The sequence below is a fragment of the Symphalangus syndactylus genome, chromosome 1 (assembly GCF_028878055.3).
Source record: "Symphalangus syndactylus isolate Jambi chromosome 1, NHGRI_mSymSyn1-v2.1_pri, whole genome shotgun sequence".
NCBI classification, from domain to species: Eukaryota; Metazoa; Chordata; class Mammalia; order Primates; family Hylobatidae; genus Symphalangus; species Symphalangus syndactylus.
This window is the reverse complement of record NC_072423.2, coordinates 50,016,066-50,040,835: the sequence shown is the minus strand read 5'-3', so window position 1 is coordinate 50,040,835 and position 24,770 is coordinate 50,016,066. Positions and strand designations below refer to the sequence as shown.

Genomic DNA, 24,770 nt, shown 5'->3' with positions numbered 1-24,770 from the left:
GAAATAAACATGTGCATGTTAAATACCAGAGCTTGATCTTGGTAGTACCTAGGTGTTCATTAACCTTCATCTGGATGTTATTTGTTCTCTGGCGTAAACTTCTGAGACCGTAAAGGATTTCCCCTTCCTTCTGTTGGGTTGGTGTCTCTGCTGCCCTGCTTCCTGCTGGCTTCTGCTTAGTGTGTGCTCCCCACCTGAGGCACTGCCCTCAGCTCGCTACAGCATGGCCATCTTCCCTTCAACCCAGGGAAACTGGTGTGGGCCTGCCCTTATGTACAGGTAGAGCTCTGAATTTGAGGCGGGAAAGACAGCTCACATTCCATGTTCACACAAACATGGCGAGGAGTCAACTTCTCTGGGAGAGGACTGGAAAAATGCGAAGTTTAACATAGATTCCCAGGTTATAAATATATGTGTTAAAATATCCACGTGTCTAAATCCAGCCCCCTGAAGATGGAAAGCTCTTTTTATAGTTTATAATATTTAATTGACAAATTAGAAATTATATATAATGCCAGGCGTGGTGGTTCACGCTTGTAATCCCAGCACTTTGGGAGGCCAAGGCAGGTGGATCACTTGAGGTCAGGAGTTCGAGTCCAGCTTGACCAACATGGTGAACCCTCATCTCTACTAAAAATTCAAAATTAGCCAGGTGTGGTAGCGCATGCCTGTAATCCCAGCTACTTGGGAGGCTGAGGCAGGAGGGTTGCTTGAACCTGGGAGGCAAAGGTTGCAGTGAGCCAAGATCACGCCATTGCACTCTAGCCTGGGGCAACAAGAGCAAAACTCTGTTCAAAAAACCCTGCTCAAAAAAAAAATTGTATATATTTAAGGTTTACAAAGTGATGATTTGATATATGTATACATTGCGTAATGATGACCACAATCAATGAACATGTCTATCACCTCCCATAGTTACTGTATGTGGAGGGGCTGAGGTCAGGATTTTATACCTGGAACTGTGGCAGAATCAGGCCTGTCTGAAGGCGTCTGAATGTCACAGGTATAGTGGGAGGCCCTGGATAAAGTATGAAACGGGCAAAATTTGTCTTTATTGTCCTGGCCCCTCTTTTTAGCTCTTTGCCTTCCTCGCTGGCAATTTTTCTCCTTTTCTCTCAGCCATACCTGCTTTCACGAAAGGTTCTGGAAGCAGTTACTAAAGTGTATGGCTTTGTGGGATACCTCTTCCTCAAGGTTGGGCTTTTTAGCAGGAGGACAGACCTGCTATTTGACCAAGACAGAGATGAAGTTCCAATTGTGGAAATTCAGATGCCAACACAAGCAGCAGGGAGAAACATGGGAGGGGCCGGGTGCAGAAGAGTCTTTGGGGTCCAGTAAATTCCCAAAGTCTCTTACACCTAGAGGCCACGTTTGGCCTGAGAGCCACCTCCTTGCCCTCTATAAGTCTTACCTCCCGGTTTGACAAACTCAGCATGTCAGGATTGCTTGGGCAAATCAAAGCTTCTGGTGACGGGTTTTTATGCTACAGTTTGAGAAACACAGCTGGACTCTGAAGTGAGTGAAACAACAGAAGTGGCTTTTTGCCTGTCTCTCTTTTCCCTAACCTTTGCTCCCTCTCTCCCAAATCTTTTTTTCTTCTTCCTCCTCCTCCTCCCTGCTGGCCCAACAGCAAGGTCAGCCCTGCCTCAGGGCAGAGCCCCACTGGAAAGGATGCTGCTCCCAAGAGCTCTGCCCTCCCTGCTGTCTCGAATGCCAGCTCACAGGGAAAGCCACTTCTGGCTGGCACTGCAGGCGGGACCACCTGGCGCAGTGGGTCCTCTGGACCTGAGGCCACCCCATCTGCCCTCCTATCACCTCCTGCCTCAGCTGCTCGGCCCTCCTCTGCCACACCCGGCTCCTTGAAGGTGTCACCGACCATAGACAAGCTGCCCTACGTGCCCCACAGCCCCTTTCACCTCTTCTCCTATGACTTTGAGGACTCCCCGCTGTCCACCAAGGAGAAGGAAGCAGAGTCCCAGAAGGAAAACAGGTAGATTTGCTCACCTGGAGGCTTGTTTGAGATTAACTTGGGGAGGAGAACACCATGTGTTAACTGCACCCCTTGGCTTGGCTTCTGCCGTGCTTTTTTGTGGATTTCAGCCCAAGCAGGGAGCAGTTGTGGCATAAACTAAATTGCTGACCCCTGACTAAATAATGACCAGTGTTTACATAAGATGCAGAGAAAATTGTCATCTGTTTGAATTAAGGGGATCATTTGTTAAAATATGATTACTAATAATGGGTTTTTAAACGTAAGGTTTTACATATGTGTAATGTGTCCAAATTTATACATCTTGTACCAAGCCATGTGGCATGAAGTCTTTTTGACCCTGAAGAATGTATCAAAGTCCTTTGCTGTCTTTCCATGCCACATTGTGAGCGGGCTTTTCTTCCTTTGACAGTTCCTCTGATTCTGTCTCTTTGAGCACATATTCTGCCTCTGAGCCTTACCACTTCCAATCTTTCTCTTCTAATAGGTGGGTGTCTTTATTTTCTTTCCCTTTTCTATAGCTTTCTGTTTTATATTCTAATGTATGCATTTTTCTTTTCAAAGGATGCTAATATCTTCCTACAACGTGACACACAATTACAGTTTGAACCACTTCATAGGTATTAATATAATTACATTATTTTACTGTGAACACTTAAATCTTACAAAAAATGGAGATGGGGGCAGAGGGAGGTGTGCAAATCAGAACTCCCCAGAGAATGTTTAACAGGTGTCTGCCTGTATTAATGCCTTTCACTCTTGCCTGCATTAAGAGCTCTCTGCCAGAGTGGGGAACTGGGAATAGAGTCGGCATATTTTGAACCATCAGTTGTCCAAAAATCAATAGTTGATCATTCTAATGACCGTTTCATCTTAGATTAATTATAATAATAGCTGACATTTATTGAGCATTGTTTTTGAGCCATATCCTGTATTTTCCATGAAATTAGTACTTTATTACTTTACCCTTGAGAGGTAGGTTCTATTACAAGCCCTTATTACACTGAGGAAACTGAGGCACAGAAAGGCTAAGTACCTTGACCAGAGTTACTCAACTAGTATGTTGCGGAGCAGTTTCAACCCCAGGCAGCCTGTTCCAGAGTTGTTTCCTAACCCGTATGTGGTGCTGCTGTCTGTCATTTAGGCAGTCAGTCACTTTCTCTCCTTACTGCACTCACCACACCCTGCCAAGGCAAGTCCTTGTCAGCAAGATGCTTTTGCTAGAGCCTGTGTTTGGGGGACCCCAGTCTGGGTGCCCTACTCAACATGAAGCTGCGCCATGTTTTAAATGAAGGCTTATAGGACCTGAACCCTGAAGGAAGCTCCTTCATACCATGAAAATGACCAGTCTTTATGGTATCAGACCTTTCATCTAATAAATAGGAGGACTAATCTAGATCTATGATCGTTAACAATTTTTGCTTACTATATCTGAAAGAATTTGGAGGGAATCTGAAGTTTCCCTCCAAGTTTTGAGAAGCCTGTCTACAGTTTTTTTTTTATTATAAGTTTAAATTGTTGATGTAATTTGTCTATTGTATATATGCTTTATATTTTTTTCAAAACCTTGGGGCTTTAGATTTAACTGATTTAATTCTGGAAAACACCTGTGTATACCTACTTGGCAAAGCCAATCCTTAGTCAAATGAGACTTAATTTCTGTCAGAAGAAGCCTGATTTCATGTTTCAGTTCAAATAAGTGAGCTCATATGCATCCCTGACAACAGTCTCATTTCTGGGGCTGGTTCTCAGGTGGGCACGTAGACAGAGATGAGGCGTGAGACCTTGCTTCTAGTTTTTACCTGGATAAATAAAGCTCCGTCTTCTCCCTCCAGCATACTTCTTAAGGAATTCCCTCAGGAGTGATGTTTTCCTTTGCTTGGTACCCTGGAGATTTTATAGCACAAGGCAGTGCCCCACACTGATTCCACCTGCTTAAGAGTTTTTTTTCTTTCTAAAAATGGAAGGTGACTTTGGAAGGAGAAGCTGGAAAGGACTGGGAGACCCTAAGAGCAGCATGGGAAGATCCATTTTTAAAAAAAGCAGATATGGAACTTCAGGATCTGAAAATTAATTTCCTCTTATTTCCAGAATGGCTTTGTATACCTCCAGGAGTTGTGAACTGAGCTTCTTTTTTTTCCTTCTTCTTCTTTCTTCTTTTTTTTTTTTTTGGTACCCCAATTGTACTATCCCAGTGAACCAAATTTGAATTCCTTGAAACTACAAGTTCTCCGCAGGTCTCTTTCAGGTCTACAGTTCTGGGATTGTTATCTTTCACACAGTTTTTGTGGAATGAATCCAACATGACTCTTACACCTTCCAAGAACAACTATGTGCAAGTTAGGAGCTCAACATTTGACTGGAACAAAAATATGTTGGCGATCTCATCTTTCCCAGAGAGTGTGTTAGCCCACGGTGGTGATCCTGGTCTTTCTGGTGATGGTCTCGGCCCTAGTTGGGGCTTTCCTGGGCCCCAGATCCTTCCCATTTGGTCTGCAAGCTTCACCACTATTTATAGTCCTGGGGGTGGGAGCAATAGAAATATATAAGCTGTCCAGTTGAAGATACACGTAAATTGTGGGGGAAAAAAAAAAAAAAGCTGCTTGCTTGTGAATGAAGGTTGACTTTGATTTAACTGAGCAAAGTTTGTAAACTTTTAAAAACACTTCTCCAACAGGAACTTGGATACTGTACAAGTATTATTCCTATTGATTTTTCTGATGTTCACTTGCTGTGGTTTTCATGGGTCTATGTGACCACAGATGGACTACTCAGTGGTTGACTGCAATTGAATGGGTTATAATAAAGACTGACCAGTTAGTCATTAAGAAGAACCCTCACCCTCCACACACACACAAAAAAAATGCTGAATAGTGAGTTGTATGATCTAGTTAGTTTGGCTGAAATTGAGAAGCAAAATTAGACTATGAGGCATTTGAATTAATTGCTTAGACATTAGGAAAACCAAAGAGGGAAAAACACATTCTGCTTGTTTTATTTCCATAGCGTCATATTTAAACACAATTTTAGCAAAGTGATCCTGTTAAAACATTCTGCAGGATGTCCACTTGTGGTGGGAAGGGAATTGTTTTAGCTGCTGGAGTAGGATGACAAGCAGAGCGTCCAGGCAGCTGCTGACACAGGCGTGGAGCCTGTGTGGAGCAGGCTGCGTCGGGGTCTCGTCTCGGAGAGTGCTAGGTGTCATGGGGGGCAGCCTCCTTCCCCTCCCTCATTGCAGTGCTTGCTGCCTGGTTTCTTTCCCTCTGTTCGTTGGCTTTCTCTCCCTTCTCTACTTCTGCCTTTGTATGTTCCTTTTGTCCTTTGCTTTTGTGCTTCCTATGTGGCCTGTGGTTTGGGAGCACTGTTGAAAAATTAAACCAACACTCACTTGGAGAAACAATTAACCTGTTTGACATGTAGAGTGTTGGGTTTTTAAAGAGAAAATGAGTACTCAGAAACCAAGTCCTACAAAGATGATGTGTTCACAGAGGATGATGGGATAGAGTGGTATGCTCTGAGCCTCTCTCTGTCTGGCACTGAGAACATCCCAGCCATGTGACACTAAATAAATAAGGACAGCAACAGCCAAACTGACCAGAATTAGCAGCACAGGATAGATGTGGGTCATATCAATATTTTATTTTCCATTATAATAATGAAATTTCTTATTGAAAACTGAAATTTCATCTCTATATTCTTTTTTTAAAAATAACCCATTTTTACAGTTTTTCCTACACTTAGTTTTTGACTTTTGAGTATATTTTTGCACAGTTGTGATCAAACTGTGTATACTTTATCCTGATGTTTTCATTTAGCCTATATTATCATTTTTCATGTTGTCACTTACAAAATTGGCAATCATTTTTAATGGTTGCATAATAGTCCATTGACAAATACTATATCATACTTTCATAGCCATTTCCACATTGTTACCTGGTTAGTTTTTAGTTTTCTACCATGATCTAAATAATGCTCCACTATTTGCAGGAGCTTTCTCGAAAGAAAAAGAAAAAAATGATAAATAATGCTCCAATAAGTATCTTCCTGTATGACATTTTCAGTATATAAATAACTGTAAGATTATTTCCTTATGTTATCTTCCCAAAAGTTGACTTACTCTGTCAAAGGATACACTCATTTTGAAATCAGTTTGCTTTCCAGAAGGGATTCCAATTTCTGTTGATGGGCATTTGGACTGGATTCTCCATGTGCAAGAAGCTCTTTGTGTACTTATAGTGACTGTTGGGGTCCCACACATTCTAAATACAGTGTCCCTAACCAGTTTAGTGGATGGGGTGGGTCCTGCTCTGTGGCTGGGTAGGTTTGCGAGGCAAAGCTCTCTGAGCCTCATTATTTGTAAGTAATCCTGAGTGTCTGAGCCCATGCAAGGGCATCAAATGATGATTTGTTTTCTGGGAGTGCTCCGAGTGATGATAGCTAAATATGGTCTGCTAAAGGATGTCTATTATGAAAAACAGAAATCTAGAATTTTACAAATCTTGAAATTTAACTTGTTAGACATGTCTGGAAAATCATCAAATCTCATGTAAACCTCGTGGCTATAATTTTGGTTCAGGGGAAATGTCGGATGAAAACATGAATACATGCACCTCTAAGGAGCAGGCCAGTCCAGAAAGTCTGGGGACAGTTTCTCCTCAAACACTGAACATGCGATGGGATTACATTTAATGAATGAAATTGATATGGAAATACTAAAGTGGAATTTTAAATAAGATGTTTCTTTAGCCAACCTTATGGTATTTCTTACAGACCTGTGAGGGAATTAACATTAATTGTGCCACCATGTGAGGCAAGAAAAATCTTCATGGTTCAAGTGAAATTGATTTGGATTTTTAATTTATGTTAGCAAATAATTTTAATGTACATTTTAGAAAACAGGAAATCTTAGGGTTTTATTTAAACCTGTTGTCATAAATCTTGCTGCCTAATGGTTTTAGACTTTGGGAAACTCCTCTTATGAGAAATTATCAGAAAAAAACAGGGAACAAATCTCTTTAGGTAAAATTACCACTAACAGTGGTAGCATTTCCAGACCTGTTTCTCTTGCAAAAATTAAAATGGTTTGCTAAGTCTTATTTACTGACTTGTACTTATTTCTCTATCCTTTTGCCCCCAACTTAAACCTCTGCACTTCTTAGATACAGCAATTTTGGCAACAACTCTTATCACTCCTCAAGACCCTCATCTGGATCCAGTGTACCCACCACCCCCACGTCATCCGTCTCACCCCCACAGGAGGCCAGGTTGGAAAGGTGAGTTCCACAAGCATGCTGATGTCTTCACAGTCCTCAAGTAAGGGGAATCAATTTGGTTAAGTGTGGTTAAAGGAAAAATATAAATGAAAGACATAACATGAAGTATTTTCCTTTACAGAACATTGTCAGAAGCCAGGAATATTTTCTCTTTCTTTCACACTATTTACTAAGCAAATATTTTATTAGAGGTGATATTTTAATATTATTGTCTCATCCCCCTACACACTTTCCATAGAAAGTATAAAAATGTCTTCTAAAATATTTGTGTGAAGTTTTGATTCGTTCCTTAAAAACTGTTCTAGATTTTACGTAAGCTCTGCAATTTGTTATATACACATCAGTTTTCACCGTTGAATGATTAAATCTACGTAAATCAGAAAGTAGTGGGCCCATTAAGGTGCTGTATAATTAATCCAGGACCTACCAGAAGAGAAAAGAATTGTATGGGTACATGGAAGTAATTTAACTTGGCAAGAGTATTAGACCACCAGAAATTAACTGATTATGACTCCCAGAAGCAAATAATTGCCCAAGGATGTGTTTACAAGGGAAAGGTAAGACCTGTAATTTTAGAACAGTTAGAAAGTTACCCTTACATGGCAAAAGTGCTGAGTTAGAGAAGACTGGTTAGGATTCCAGCTCGCTCACTTGGAAGTTATTTAATCCCTGAGGGTAAATGCTAATTACACCAACCCTTACCTTAGAGGGTGATTTTGATGAGCAAACAAAAGTTCACTCGGGAGTGCTGTGTGAAGCCCACCATGTGTGGAAGGGGTAAGTGTAGGAGATGATGGCATGTAACTTCCAGCAGCTCCTCATTCGTCAGGAATCTAGACATGAGCGACATCAGAGATCACTTGCCTCAAATCCCAAATTTAAAGCAACCTGCGTTCCACATTTAGATCCTCTTCTATGTGTATTCTGAAGTGTGTTTTGCGAAGTGCTGCTGGTGATTGGAGGTTTGGTTGGGTTGAGAGCAGGCAAGACCTTAAGCCCCGGGAGGAAGGGTTGTCCAGTGGGGTTTGCCTAGTCACATGTCACTGTTAACTTCTAAGATGGCATGTAGATCCTATGGTGTCAAGCTCTCAGATTCCACAGTCCAGCATGGCCCTGGGCTGAGCACACTTGGGCTAAGTTAGGTCTTGATAAGGTAACCATTTGATTACCCCGAAGACACCATTACCTGTCTGTAGTTCTGTCCTTTACCCTAGGGCACCACCTGTTGGGATTAGCCAAAATTACCTGTAGTCCTGAAGAGGTCACCATACAGATGACCCTTGTCAAATGGGATGTAAGATTTGGAGCCAAAGTGAGTAATATTGGGGTCTGACTGATATGACGTTGCACATCTTGCCCCTGCCAGGCTGCCAGCTCCTCAGGGACTAGAACCAGGCTCTGTTCATTGGTGTGTTCCCTACAGTGCCTGGGGCCTGGCAATAGTAGAGCCACAGTAAACACTGATGGAAGGATGAGGTGACTTACCTGCTCACTCCTTGGGAACACTTTGGAGGTCTGTGAAGTTACAAAGTTATACAGACAGGGGTCCATGTGACCCACAAGATTACCAAAGCCCTGGGCTTGGATGTTCTTCCTAGGTTCTGAAAGGGAAGCCCCAGCCTCTGCCTGCTTTTCTGCCACTGGAATCCCAGGTCCAGGTTTGGGCTAGAAGATCCAGGATCCCGAAGGACTCCTGTCTGTGTCTCCTTTTCTGCCTGGACTGGCTGAAGTGCCCCTGGGGATAAGGAGGGTGGGCAGTTAAACCAAGAATGGTAGAATTGGATCCCAGAGCCGGAGCGTGGTGGCTCACACCTGTAATCCCAACACTTTGGGAGGCCGAGGTGGGTGGATCACGAGGTAAGGAGTTTGAGACCAGCCCAACCAACATGGTGAACCCCCATCTCTACTAAAAATACAAAACGTAGCCGAGTGTGGTGGTGCGTGCCTGTTATCCCAGCTACTCAGGAGGCTGAGGCAGGAGAATCACTTGAACCTGGGAGGTGGAGGTTGCAGTGAGCCAAGATTGTGCCATCGCACTCCAGCCTGGGTGACAGCGAGACTCTGTCTCAAAAAAAAAAAAAAAAAAAGACTTGGATCCCAGAGTGCCTTGAACATCCTGGGGAAGAGGCTGGACTTTATCCTGAGACCACTGGAGCTGTTCAAGTTTGGAAACAGGAGACAGCAGGCGACCAATTCTAATTTGTTAGTAGCGTAGAACAAGCCACTGGGGTGAGGCTGCAGCAACAAGGGCTGCCGCGAGGCAGTGTCAGAGTCCAAGAGAGATGACCGTGCCCAACATGGTAGTGGCTGTGGGACTTGCCGGGAGCAGCAGGTTTGGCAGAGTTGGCTGCCGCCTGGAGGGTAAGAGCAGGAGACGCAAAATGAGTAGAGGTTCAGGCTTGCACGAGTGTGTGGATGTTAGAAACAAGGAACTGGGATGATACTGGAAGAAAAGCAAATTGGGTGGAGACTTCGAGCCTGGGGCATGCGAGGTCCAAGGAGCCTGTCTGACTTCCAGGGAGATGTTCCAGAGGCCCTGGGGAGGTGTGGACTCAGCAGTCCTTGGCTTGAATAAGGCTCTGGAGTTAAATCCCTCAGAGAGCCTGGCATTGGGATGGGGTCACTGGGGAACAGCAGTGGTGGGGCGACTCTTCTAAGTTCCTTTCCTTCTTACAGTACGCTATTGCTATAGGAATTTGGTTTTCTTTACCATCTACTCTATCCATGGGCAAGTAAGGTAGCTTCTAAGAGTCTGTCACCTCCTTTACATTTGCTTGTCTTTTTCACTGTCACCTTGTGTGGCTCTGAAAAAAACATATGATGAATCATTCGGCATATCAGATGTGCAGTTTTATTAAGACCAGGAAGCCACTGGACCTGGCTGTGTTACCACTTTACTTATGTTTTGTAAGTGGGAAAAAACAAAAGAAATAAGAGGATCTTCCAACTCCAAATCATACTTGGGCACCATCGCCCAAGAATATTACATCACTTGCACTTATGATAATAGACATTTTTGTATCGTTTGATTTTTTTTCTTTTTCATATCTGACAACTGAATTCTTTGGATATCACCCATAATCTAATTTCACCTATGCAAGTATTTTTTGCCCATTAAGATGTGTGATTATTTTTACTGAGGTATATATACTTCAGTAGAATTTGTAAGATTTATGGTTGGTATGTTTTATATATACATATATTATTAAAACCAAAAAGGAACTATATTATCAATAATGGTTGCGTTTCTGCAATGAGGACCCGCGTCTTCTGTGATCATACCTCTGACTAATAAACATTGTGCCTGAGCCCTGTACAATACTAGGAAGTTCTAGAACTTCATTCCCTTGATTTGGAAACAAGACTACTTCACTGAAGTCCTGGGATAATCAGGCCAACTAAAACACCCTTCAGGCACCTTGGCCCACTTTGGAAATGCAAGTGGACATTGTCATGAGCTTGGAGTTTTCCATTTCTTCCCCCACAAGTATATTAATGTGTTAGATGTTGATAAAACTTGGAATGATAAATTGACATAGGAAGGAAGTGCTGAAGAAACAATATGGAAAATTAAGTCAAGTCAAGGATATTAAAATGAATCCATCTCCATATCTCCTATTATAGCTTTGTTAATAGGGCTCTCTTTTAGAAATAGAGTAACATTTTCATGAAATTAGAACTTAAGAGAAAACAAAACGAGAAAACCAGAACTATTTGCAAAGGCCCTCAGGAATACAAGATGCAACTGTTTAATGAAAGCGGACTTTTAAAACACTTCACTTTTTGAAAATGTACTTTTTGAGCAGAGAATTTCTAAATATTTTCTTTGTGAAAGAAAATAAAACTACAGGAATATTTGAACCATTTGTGTTCAAGTATTCAAATGAAACAAACAAGCAAACAACAACACCTCAAGCGCATATGTGGTTGTGAGGCTTTGGGAAAGGCCGGGCCCATCCTCTTCCCTTCCCTGTAGTGACATCTCCATCTTGTGGACTTTCTCATAAATGGCGGCTGGAGGCTTGCCTTGTCAACGTGAGGAAACAGTACGCCCAAGCCCTGGGACTGAAGGTGCCCTAAGACAGTCCTTGTTCTGGGACTAGAGAGGCCACCTAGAGTAAGCCTGTCCTGCACTGTGAGTGCTCAGTGGGAAGAGGTTGTAGGAACCTCAGGCCCATACTTAGGACGCCAGAGAGGATTTCTCTGTGGACATGCTGTGCTAAAACCCAAAGAATCATATGCACTTTAACCGTGCATTCTGTTCTCTTTTCCACTTGTAATAATGCCATTGTTTACTATAAATGACACTGACATGCCTGTTTTTCAGATTAATGTCAAGAGCCCTTAGAAGATCTTGGGAAGAGTCTTTCTCATAGTTGTCCCAGCAGAGTTCTTCCTACTTCCTGTAAGATTATAAACCCAGATATAAGTAATGACATCTTGTTAGGGAGTAATAATGGATAATAAGGGATGAATAAAGGACATAACCTTTTGTGTGTGTGTAGTAAGAATACTTAACGTGAGATCTACCCTCTTAACAAATGTTTAAGTGGGCAATACGTTATTGTTAACTATAGGCACTATGTTATGTAGGAAAGCTCTGGAACTTCTATAATTGTAGCTTTATACTCATCAGATAATAACTCCTTATATCCCTCTTTCCTCAATCTCCTAGTAACCGTCATTCTATTGTCTACTTCTATATCTTTGACCATTTTAGATGCCTCATATGAGGGTCATTGAGTTGTTTTTTCTCATTGTATTATTGAAGTTCTTTATAAACTGTGATAAGAGTAGCAATCATTTTTCTCATTGTTCTTTTTACTTCATTTATTGTGTGTTTACCATGTAGAAACATTCAATTTCATGAGTTAATCTTTTCTGTTTTCAGAATTTTGTGTTCCCACTGAAGAAGGCCTTTATTCTCCTGGTTTCTTCTAGTACTTCTGTAGCTACATTTTGTCACATTTAAATGTTTTATCTATCTGGGAATTATTTTGGCAAATAGTATGAGGCAGAGGTCCAACTTCAGCTTTTTCATACATTCAACACCAAGTATTGAATAACCTTTTGTTTCCCTACCATGTGTCAGATACTAACAGGAAGGGAGGTTTGTTTACGTGTCGGTGTGTTCAAACTGTTCTTAGGAGCATCTCCCCTCTTCCTGCTGTCAGCCTTCCCTGATCAGCCACACTGACCTCTCAGGAGCTCTCCTTCCTCCCAGATTTTGGCTTTACCACTTTCTTCATGGTCATTGGAATACAACTGTGTCATGTGCTGCCATGGAACAGTCCTATTATTGCATCATCTGCTTTTAGGAGGTTGTGTACAGTGACTGACAGTGCTATAGTAAAGAACACAGTCATATTTTAGGAAGCTTGGAAAGTGGAAGCCTTCTGTGCTTCTGTGGTGGCTGCTTCTCCCAGCTTAAGCTCTCTCTTGCGGGAATCTCACTTGCTGTGATTCCCTTGAACACCTATCTCCACCATGTTTATGGAGACTCCTCCCTCAGAATTCAGGTTTCTGTTTCCATGCCTTTCCTGCCTGTTGGCAGTTACTGTAGTTCTTCCAGTGATGGCCTGCCAGGCATGCCTTTTGACTACCACCCTGTGTGTAACTTGTGGGTACCTGTGCCTTCTTCATCTTTGTTGCCAATTCCAAGTGGACTGTCTATTCCCTATGAATCCACATGCTTGTGTCTTCCCATTCTTGTCTGCTTTGGCTTTGATCATTTCCTGCCCTGACCTCACTAGTCATCTACATGTGCCATGAAGTTAGTTCTACTTGGGTTTTTGAATCATTGTTTTTTGTGGATATGTGATCTGGGTGGATCCCAAATGCTTGCTGGCTGTGTTCTATCACTTGGTTTACCCAATACTTAAAAGAAAATTGTCAGTGGAATTGAGAGCCCCACTGTGCAATGGGGTTCTAGTTTTTAAAAAAATTAAATTGGTTGATTAAAGTACATTTTTAAAAAACAAACTTCTCTGAGAAAATCCCAAATAGAATGTAAAATAATGGGATAAAGGACATTGTCTTTCCGCGTGACACAGTTAATGGCACCCGGTCCACAAATGCCAGTAGGAAACAAGCAGTACAAATGTGGCCTGATTCCCCACCATTCAAAGATGCTGTGTTCTCCTTGGACTGCGCAGAAGCAGTCTTCCCACTTGCCTGCCACTAGTTCCTGGCAGCAGTCTTGTTACAAACAATAAGAGTCCCTGTAAGGCAAAATGTGGTCCTTATTAATTGATTGCGTTACATCCAAAGCGCACAAGAGAAGCACCGGTTCTATTGATGGAGTAAGTTCAGAGTGGGGTCTGGCTCGCTAATGGTAGGTTCACAAAGTGACTGTGGGCACTAGGGAACCTGGGCTGTGCTGTGCTGCGGGACTGCGGGTCCTCAGCAGGTACTGGAGATTTTTTCTCTCACACATGTTTTAGATCTGACTTGACTTTTTCCCACCATTCCTACTCCCATCTTTGCCATGGTTTCCAGTTGTCACTTGCTACAGTAGTTTTGTACCATTATTGTACAGAGATCACAGAGCAAAAAGGGGTGTGTGTGAGAGAGAGAGATTAGAGAGATTGAGATTTCTCCTTCAGAAAAATGTATTACTGGGCTGGGCGCAGTGGCTCATGCCTGTAATCCCAGCACTTTGGGAGGCTGAGGTGGAAGGATTGCTTGAGACCAGCCTGGGCAACAAAGTGAGACCCCAGGTGTGGTGGCTTATGCCCATGGTCACAGCTACTGAGGAGGCAGAGGCAGGAGGATCACTTGAGCCCAGGAGTTGGCAGTTGCAGTGAGCTAAGATCATGCCACTGCATTCCAGCCTGGGTGACAGAGTGAGACCCTGTCTCAAAAAAGAAAATGTATATTGCTAGATCACTGAATGTTTGTTGCCTTATCTCTTTCCCCATTCCTTCCCTCAAAGCCCAGTAATGAGGACTAAATAAGCTTTATTGTTATAATGGAAGGAGACTGAGTTTCCAGTTAATTTTGGAAATTATGTATATAGGATACACAAGTCTTACATACTCATATATTTCATTCAACAAGTATTTATTGAGTGTATCGATTGAATCAGACCCAGTCCCTGACTTCATAGGGCTTACACTTCAGTGGCAGAAGCAGAAGATGAGCAAATCATCTGCAAATAAAGAGTTTCCACTGCAGTGAATGCTGTGAAGAAAATGAACCTTCATAGAAGAACTGAAAAGAGAGAAGCCATAAAACTGGGGGCCTAGCACAGGTGCTGTGTTGTTGTGGAGGATGCCCCTGGCAAAAAGTCTGGGAAACTGAGTCACTAATATAAGGCAAATTGCTATTTGCTCTGAGATTGGCCTGGTGGGGTGGGAGTGGGGAGGTTAAGAGGGGGATAAGAAAATGGAGTCCATATCTTTCTTCAAAACAGGATTTTGCAAATCTGGGAAAGATGGGAGACCATTTGGAATCAATTTAGCATTTAGAGAAGAGGCAAGTGTGCAAAAAGAAGAGTTGAGTTGGCCTGGAGTGAAGAAGCAGAGAGGAGATGGGAAGGAAGAATGGGCCTCGGTCCTGGCCACCAAGGCCTGGGAGCCATGCAATACAGGAGATGCTGGTGGCAGTCAGCGCTTTGGGAAGCTTCCAGGAGACTGGCAAATTGTGAAGCCAAACGGGTGGACCTGCGGCTGTGACAGGACAGGACTGACCTCCTTTGGGCTGGAGGACTCACTTGGTCTTAGATGGAGGGTGGAAATTAAGAGGGAATGAGAGAACTGGCAAGAACTGCTGTATGCCAAAGTCAGGGCCTACAAAGGGGCCAGTGGGCAGGCTGAAGCATAACAACAGCCAGGGCCTGGAGGAATGGCTTCATGCTCTAGATATGAGCCAGCACAGTAATATGAGACTCCATGTGGGACCAATCTCCACAGCACACTGCGTGAGCCCTGCTATTCCTTCCCATGGCCAAGGAGCTCAGATCTGCACTGAAGCAGTGTGTGCAACAGGCTGGAGAAGAGAAAGCAAGAGGGAGACTGAAATCCACATCCAGTCTCTGACGATGGCTGTCTTCAGGATTGTAGCAGTGGTGATGAGAAAAGCTGCCTGTTTCTTGGAGATGCCTCTGGGACTTGCTGGTTTCATCATGAGGCTAGGATATGACCCTGAAGCTATAAAGGAAGATTCTTAAGTTTTCTTTTTTCAGGGCAAGCAAATGCCTTTTACAACTGGGCATAACTTAGAGTTACTTCTTCTCCTGTGTCATTAGACAGGGTGATCCTCAATTTCATAGCCAGGTTGTGAGGATGATCTCATTGCTCACCATCATTTCAGTGCCATTTTATTGTTATTTTTGACCTCTAAGTCTTCATAATATCTACTTGTGAATTAAGTGCTAATTTCAAATATCAGATACTTTATGAACTTCGTTTTTGCTTTTGTTAATATTTTACCAGAGATTATAATTTACTTTTTAAATGGGAAACATTGAAGGTTTGCATCTTTCACAAATACGATTTTACTTAACTTGAACTTACCAAGGGATATTTTTTTAAAACAGCTTTTGCAGTAAAATTGACATGCAAGAAACAGCACTTAAGTTTTGACGTATGTGTGCAATAGTGAAACCCTGACCACGGTGGAGATAATGTGCATATCCATCACCCCAAAAATCTTCTCCTGCCTCTTTGTGATTATTGCTGCCCTTCCCCATCCCTAAGCAACCACTGATGTGCTTCTTCATTGTAGATTCATTTGCGTTTGTGTTTTTAGCATTTTATATAAGTGTAATTAGGCAGTATATACTGTTTGAGGGGAGTTGACTTCTTTCAGTTAGCATAATTGTTTTGATATTCCTTCATTTTGTTGTGTGTTTCAATAGTCCATTTCTTTTGATTGAGTAGTATTCCATTGTGTACATAAACCATAATTTATCTGTTTACCTGTTGATAGACACTTGGGTTGTCTTTGTATGTACATGTGCTTTCATTTCTCTTGAGTAAATACAGTCATTCATCACTTAATGGGCTATGTTCTGAGAAATGCAGTGTTGGGCAATTTTTTTATACAAAAATAATAAGGGACTTCTGAACAATTATATTCCAGTAACTTTGACAACTTACATGAAATGGAAGAACTTCTTGAAAGACAAAAACTACCAAAACTCACTCAAAATGAAATAGATAATTGTATGAATTAATATAAGATAAACAAAGATAGAGACATTGAATTTGTAGTTGTAAACTTTCCCATGAAGAAAGCTCCAGTCCCAGATGTCCTCCTAGGCTCTATGGTGTATAGCCTATTACTCCTAGACTGCAAACCTTACAGCATGTAACTGTACCGAATACTGTAGGCAGTTGTAACACAGAAGTATTTGTATATCTAAACATAGAAAAGGTATGGTAAAAAAATACAGTATGAAGAGAAAAAAATGGTACATCTATATGGGGTACTCACCATGAATGGAGCTTACGGAATCGAAAGCATGAACATAAAGGCCTAGGACATTACTGTACATCGCTGTAGACTTTATAAACACTGTATACTGAGGCTACACTAACTTTATTGAAAAAGAAAAGTAGTTGTGCTAGAATGTTATGATGGCTATAACATCACTAGGTGATAGCACATTTTCAGCTTCATTGTAATCTGTGGAACCACTGTCTTGTGGTCCATTGTTGACTGAAATGTTAAGTAGTGCATGGTTGTTACTAAAAGGAGAATCGCCAAGTTTTATGGCAGGTGGATGTTTAGCTTTTAAGAAATTGCCTGTCTTCCACAATGGCTGTACATGAGTAATGCTCATAAAATGAGAGGAAACGTACTCCTTCCTCTTCAGCTTTCTAGAAGAGGCTGCGTAGAATTAGTACTAGTTCTTCCTTAAATATTTCATAGAATTCACCAGTGAGGACATCTAGGACTGGAGCTTTCTTCAAGGGAAAGTTTACAACCACAAATTCAATGCCTCTAATAGATATTTATCTTATATTAATTCATATCAGATCATCCATTTCATCTTGAGTGAGTTTAGTAGTTTTTGTGTTTCAAGAAATTCTTCCATTTCATCTAAGTTGTCAAAGTTATTGGAATATAATTGTTCAGCATAGTCCCTTATTTTTTTTTTCAGTATCTGTAAAATCTGCAGTGATCATATTTCTCATTCTTAATATTGGTAATTTGTGTCTTCTCTCTCTTCTTTCCAATCAGTCTGGCTAGAGATTTATCAATTTTTTTTTTTACCACAAAGAACCAGTTTTTGGTTTCATTTAATTTTTATACTATTTTTCTGTTTGTTTTATTTTCTTGCTTCTGCTCACCTTGGGTAAAATTTGCTCTCTTTTTTCAGTTAGGAGATGAGGTCGTTGATTTGAGACTTTTTATCTTTTCTAATATAGACATTCAGTGTTACAAATTTTCCTCTAAGTATTGCTTTTGCTGCACTCCACAAAGTTTAATATGTTGTGTTTTTATCTTCTCTTAACATGCTTCTTAAGTTCTCTGTCAAATTTTAAAAAGTCTTTACCCCATGGGTTATTTTAAAGTATTTATTTAGCTTATAAGTATTTGTGGATATTCCAACTATCTTTCTGTTAGTGATGTCTAATTTAATAAAATTGTGGTCAGAGAACATATGTTGTATGACTTGGATACTTTTAAATTTATTGATATTTGTTTTACAGCCCAGAATAGGATCTGCTGTGGCAAATATATTGTGTACACTTGAAAAGAATATGTATCCTGATGTTTTGGGGTGAAATGTTCTGTAGATGTCTATTTGGTTGATGGTATTGTTCTAGTATTCTGTATCCTTAGCGCTTGTCTGTCTTGTTCTATTGATGAGAGAATAATAAATTGCATTCTATAATTTTGATTTTTTAAAATATATTGCTATTCTATTAGTTTTCCCTCATGTATCTTGAAGCTCTTTTATTAGGTGCATAAATATTAACAATTGTTATATCCTACTGATGGCTTGACTCCTTTCATTTGAAATGACCTTTATATCTGGTAACATACTTGATTCTTAGGTCTACTTTATCTGATATTAATATAGCTTCAGCTTTAAAAAAAATAGTATTAATATGGTATATCTTTTTTATTATTTGGACATAAAATAGGTTTTATGTTTCTTGTAGGCAATATAGTGTTGAATCTTTTTTTTTTTAATCCAGTCTGATAATCTCTACCTTTTAATTGGAGTGTTTGAACCATTTAATGTGATTATTGATTTGTTTGAGTTTATACTTTTTATTTGTTCCATCTTTTTTTCCTTTTTTATTCTTTCTTCCTTTTGGGGGGTTGCATATTCTCTATTAGTTCATTTTATCTCTTTTGTTGCCTTATTAGCAATAAGTGTTGTATTATTTTAGTGATTGCATTGGGGTTTATAGTATACATTTTAATTTATCATAGTCTACCTTTAAGTGATACTATGTATTTCATGCATAGCATAACAACCCTGCAACAACACACTTTCATTTTTCTTCTCCCAGCCTTTATGCTGTGGTGATCATGGATTTTACTTTTAAAATGTTGTAAACTCCACAATACATTGTTATTATGTCTGCTGTAAGCAATTGATTATCTTTTAAATATATTTAAATAATAAAATAAGGCTTATATTTACCTGTATCATTATCTTTTCTAATTCTTTTTTATTTTTGTGTAAATCAAGATGGCCATGTGGTATTATTTATCTTCTGCCAACATTTCTTGTAGTGCAGGTCTAGATAATGAATTATTCCTATTTTTATATGTCTGAAAAAATATTTCACCTTAATTTTTGAAAGATAGTTATTGCTAGGTAAAGAATTATAAGTTGATAGGGTTTTTTTTTTCTTTCAGTACTCTAAAGATGTTGCACCACTTTGTTCTACCTTACATTGTTTTTGATGAGAAATCTTCTGTTTTTATTTTTGTACCTCTGCATGTAATGTATCATTTTTTTCCTTTGGCTGCTTTTAAAGTTAACTCTCCCATTGGTTTTTAGCAGTTTGATTTTGATACGCCTTGGTGTAGTTTTTGCATGTTTCCTATGCTTGGGACTTGAGATTCTTGAATCTGTATGTTTACAGTTTTCATCAAATTGCGAAAAATCTTAGTGCTTATTTCTTCAAAAATTTTTGGTACTTTTTACCTCCCCTTTCTTTTGATAACTCCAATTGCATGTATATTGGGTCATTTGAAGTTTTCACAAAGTTCACTAGTGGTCTGTTGATTTTTTTCAGTATTTTTTTTTCATTTTGCTTCATTTTGAATGTGTTTCATTTTGAATAATTATGTTGCTGTGTCTTCATTTGCTAATTACTTTTCTTCTGCAGTGACAATCTACTCTTTCAAGTGAGCTCTTTCTTAATACCTTTCATACATTAACATGTTAAATATTTTCTCTAGCTTCTTGAATATGTGGAGTATAGTCATAACTGTTTTATCATTCTCCCCAACTAATTCTGTCATCTATGTCATTTCTGGATAGGTTTCAAATAATTTACTTTTTTCTTCTGATTATAGCTTGTATTTTCATACTTCTCTGCATGCTTGGTCATTTCTTATTGGATGCCATATTTTGTACATTTTATCTTGCTGGGTGCTGGATGTTTTTGTGTTCTTATAAATATTTTTGAGCTTTGTTCTGGGATGGGCTTAACTGAGAAACAGTTTGATTCTTGTAGGTCTTGCACGTTTAGCTTTGTTAGGCAGGACCAGAGCTATGTTTAGTCCAATATATTTCCACTACTGAGGCAAGACACCTGTTAAAACTTTAACCAGTTCCCTCTGAATTATGAAGTTTTTCTCTGTAACTGTTGGGAACAGGCAGTACTCTCTGCCTTATATAATTTCCAGACACTGCTCTAATTCATTTGGATAGTTCTTTCACTGGCCACAGATTACTTTTTACATGCATATGCTGAACAATCCTGACCTAGTCACATGAGGGAAACCTTCTGCAGATGTACAGAGGTCTCTCTCTGTATAGACCCTTTCTGGTATGTTACCCTGCCAGTGTTAGCCCCATTGGCTTCTCCAGACTCCCAGCTTTGTCTCCTCTACTCACAGAGACTTCCAGGCTCTGCCTGGATTTTCCCTTTGTGCACCACAGCCTGCAAATGTTCTCCAATCAGTAAGCTAGGGCAATCATGAGGATCACCTCCTTTGCTTTTCATCTCTCGGGAATCACTGGCCTTCACCATCTGATGGCCAGTTTCTTCAGTGCTGCTGTTTCATAGATTTTTGTCTGGTTTTTAGTTGTTTCAGGTACAGGTAAATCTGGTTCCTATTACTCCAAATGGACTGAAAGTGGAGGTCCAAGAGCTTTCCTTTTTTCACCACTGAAATAGACTCCAATTAGATGTAGAAAGTTGGATGGGTTCAGTGTGCCAATTTTACTTTATGGGAAACTTTTATTAGAAAAGCTAATTTCTGTAAAGAGAGACAAAAGAAAAAACCAACATGAAAATGATAGGTTTCATTGTCCATAAATTTGTCCACTTGCTACAACATATTTTTGTGGCATTGCTCACATCACTGAAGTAGACAACAAAATTCAGTCAGTGTGTATTGATGGCACTCAGACACAGTTGCTGCGGGGGAAGGAGGAGAAGCAGGCGACAGGGACTATTTCTGATGTGTTCCCAAAGGCAACAAGAGAGTAAGCTGTGCCAGAAACAATGTTCATTCACAAAACAGCGAAGGAACGAACCAATCATTTGTGATGATGTGCCGAAAGGACACATCCAGGAGTCTGGAGAAATAAAGAGCAGTGTCCACTGTGGTCATCAAGGGAGGTGTCTTGAAGAACTCGGGTAGAGAGGAAGTGAGATACCACTAGGCAAAGGAACTAGACTTCTTTGGGAAGCAAGATGGTGCATGGCTTGATTGGCATGGAGGCCATCTTAGGGGACATTTTAGGGGACAGTGGTATATGAGTTTTGCTAATAGGTCATATTCTAAGATAACTTTAATTGCTTCAACGTTTCAGATTTTACTGGAGTCCACCAGTGAAGTGTCAACTTCCTCAGACAGAAATAGAGAAAATATTTTCAAAACCCATCCTGTTTCAGTCAGCTTTTAACTACATAAGAAACCACCAAAACATAGTGGTTTAAAACAACAACCATGCATTTACCTCATGATTTTATGGGTTGGTAGTTTTGGCCAGGCTCACCTTGAACAATTACTCTGGTCTCAGCTGGGTTAACTCAGGTGTTTGCAGTCAGCCAGTCGTTGATCATCTCACTTGATATCTAGCAATTGTCTGGCTATCAGCTGACTTGATGGGGCAGCTTGGCACCATGCCTTATGGCCCAGCCACCTCGCCCAGACTTGTTCAAATGGCGGTGGTGTAGGGTTCCCAAGGGCAACAAGGGAGCAAGCCCCGGTGTGTAGACACTTTTCAAGCCTCTGCTTGAACTGAATCATATTTCTGATTGCTACATTGGCCAAAGCCAATCACATGTTCAGCCTAGATTCAAGGGGATGGAGAAAGACTGCTTTTTCTTTAAAGGAGTTGCTGCAATATTCTGTGTCTATTTTTACAAAAAACTGTGTGTCTGCTAAAAATTTATTGTGTAATAAACAAATAGAAGAGTGACCCACTGACTGTTGAGTTTAAAGTTACTCACTTTGTTCAAAAAGTAATTGCAGGCTATCTGGCAGACTTAAATTATATTTTGAATGGTTCTTAAGTGTTTTAAAAGTGAAACTAGTGTACTTTCTCTTTTTTTAATCCTTTTTTTCTGGGCTTAGCGCAACTGAAAAATCTAGTATATTTTAATCTCTCCTATTTGTCTTAGCCTTATCTTTATAAAGATTTCGTGTTTTATGTTTAGTCTATTTGCAGGTAATTAGATAAACAAAGTGCCAACTCGTCATCGAAAAAGAAAGACTGTCATTGACAGAAAATCTCCCCCTCAGCTTTTGATCATCTCTCTCTGCTGTCTTTGCTCAGCCTGGGAAGTGGGTTTGTTCTCTTAAGAGCCAAGAGACATTCCAAACTACTTAAGATGGAGATTGGACTAGTTGTCTTGTATCGTTCTTCTGGCAAATCACTTTTCTATTAAAAAGGCAAGAAGTCTTAGAAGAAGGAGAGGTTACTGTTTATGCATTAGAAAACTCCATTGTGTTATGGAACAAATGAACTGTTTATTTCCGAATCTAAGAAGTTATTATCAAGTATATAATTTTGGTTCTTTCTGAAACCAGTCCTTTTATTATTCAAGTTTGTATAATGGAAATAATGTTGAATTCCTATGAGAAAAAACAATGTAAGTCATTTACTTTACCTCTCCCTCTCAAAAAAATTGGGAACCTGAGTTGAGTATTTCTGATCACCACTTAGTAGGTTTTCTGGGTCCCTGACAATAGTGAACACTGCCAGAAAGCAGGCAGGGGAAGAGGCACAAAGAAATGGCTACAGACCATGTGTGAACTTAGCCTGGGACCTGGGCAGGGGTTCCTCGATCTGCCCTCCACACTCAGCGGGAAGGAGGGAACTGCAGGGCATTCCTGAAGCTAACCCAAGGTCAGGTGGGGAGTGAGTAGCCACAGCTGCCTTAGGACCCCTTTCTCTTGTTGCGTCCTGCTCTCTTTCCATTCCATTGCTTCACGGAGCAAAATCTCTCTCTGAGATACATATGTCAGAGGGATATATTAAATATTAGTTTAACACATATATGAGGGATATGTATATCCCTCTGATATATATTTTGATTCTTTCTAAAACCAATTATTTTATTATTCAAGTTTGTATAATGGAAATGCTGAATTCCTATGAGAAAAACAATGTAAGTCATTTACTTTACCTCTCCACCTCACATATGTGTTAAACTAATATTTGGATCTAAAATTTCAGTCTGCCATTGATTTCCACTATGATTTCAGAGTATATTTTCAAAAGGAAGGAAAGTCAAAAATTCTGATACTGGCTTTAGGGAACTTTCTATTGCTTCTGTGCTGAAATCTGAACAATGAGCCCTGAGTTTTGGTGACACTGAAGCCCTGGCTTTCAAGTTCACATGACTTATGATGCACCTGTGTTTTCTGTCACAGCCTCGGTGCAGTGACAGCCTCATGACTAGAAAACAGTGCTGAGGGTTGAATCCACATTTATACACCAGGGGATGCAGATCCTCTTCCACCCTCAATTTTGTGACAGGCTTGAGGTCCTTCTTTTAAAAATTTATTTTTATTTTTTTGAGAGACAGGGTCTTGCTCTGTCACCCAGGCTGGAATGCGGTGGTGTGATCATAGCTCACTGTGGCCTTGAACTCCTGGCCTTGAGCAATCTTTTTGTTTCAGCTTCCCATGGCTCTTCCTGTTCACTGGTGAAGCTGCTTGTCAATTTTGATGCTATTTATTCAGCAACTAGGTATCTGGTTGGACTTTAAATTCCCTTTGTGGTTCTTCTTGCATTCTTAAAATGGAGGTCAGTAAAACTTTTTCTAGTTTCAGTGACTTGCTAAGTGAGAGCTGAAGTTCCTGGAACCCCTGTCACTTGGCTAGGAGAATATGAATACAAATAACATTAACTGAGACAGTGAGGGGAGCATCTTGGGGCAGCTCCGAGACTTCACATGAAGACAAACATGTAAAGCTGTCACATGCAAGCACGTGCCCCTGGGAGTAAGTTCTGGGATAAGATGTCACAAACTCTCATGCAAAGAAGAGGAAGATTTGAGAATACTCTATGATGCACACTGCTCTGGATTTGACTCTTCCAGTAACATTTTTTTCCTCAAAAAATTGAACTTGAAATGTACTGTTACATCTGGGGATTTTTGAATGCCAATACTACTTTTTGTTGACGTGCATTTCCTTTCCCTGGAATCTTAGGCCCCTTTGAGCTCAGTGTCTTCCCAGCGATGGGAGGCTAGGGAAGAACTACCATGATTGTCAGCACACTGGGTTGTCAGCCATGGGACAGGCCTCCGGCACACCTAGGGAAGGCTGGCTAGTCATGTCCCCACCCTCCATGGCCGCCTCCCTGCACCAGAAATCAGGGTCAGGCAGGTGTCCCTGGCCATGCAAGTTCTTAGCTGTGTCCTCTGATGCTCTGCCACTCACATGTCTCAGTCCCTTCCCACACGGTCTCCTCTGTTCCTTTGCTTCCTGCTGCCACCCGCTTCTCTCTTCATACAGTCAGCATCGTTTTTTTTTTTTCTCCCTACAACTTCGGCTCCTTCTCTATTTTGTCGTCTCACACTTTGGTCTCATACAGGGCCACCAAGGGCTTCCCCACCTCCAGGCCCTTTTGCTTTTGCTTGTCTCAAATGCACATTCTCTCTCCCAGTGCACAGCCCTGAGACATGACTGTGATTAGCTCAGCCTTCTGTGCCAGGAGCCTCCTATGCCACTGAATAGCCTGCCTTTTGATGGGCTGCCTTTGGGGCAGCCACCCACCCCGCATTCACTCAGCTGTTGCCAGTGGGAAGGGCCTAGTGCAAAAAACTCCTTCTCTGTAGGTCCTTATCATACATTTTCCCTTAGAGAATAGGCTGGGGGTCTGGGAGCACGGAGACTAGCATATA

General features: G+C 40.8%; 1 protein-coding gene across 5 annotated transcripts in view; it reads left to right on the top strand.

The window, feature by feature from the left end:
- The window catches only part of FHOD3 (formin homology 2 domain containing 3), a 498,310-nt gene that overhangs the window by 367,085 nt on the left and 106,455 nt on the right, over nucleotides 1-24,770 (top strand). For 3 of the 5 annotated variants that reach the window (XM_055233789.2, XM_055233781.2, XM_055233770.2), the window contains one exon: nucleotides 7,150-7,263. In XM_055233789.2, coding sequence (XP_055089764.2) covers nucleotides 7,150-7,263 — 114 coding nt within the window. Of the gene's footprint in view, nucleotides 1-1,630; nucleotides 1,991-2,402; nucleotides 2,478-7,149; nucleotides 7,264-24,770 lie in introns of all 5 variants that reach the window. The other 2 variants (XM_055233750.2, XM_055233761.2) reach the window with 1 other exon arrangement.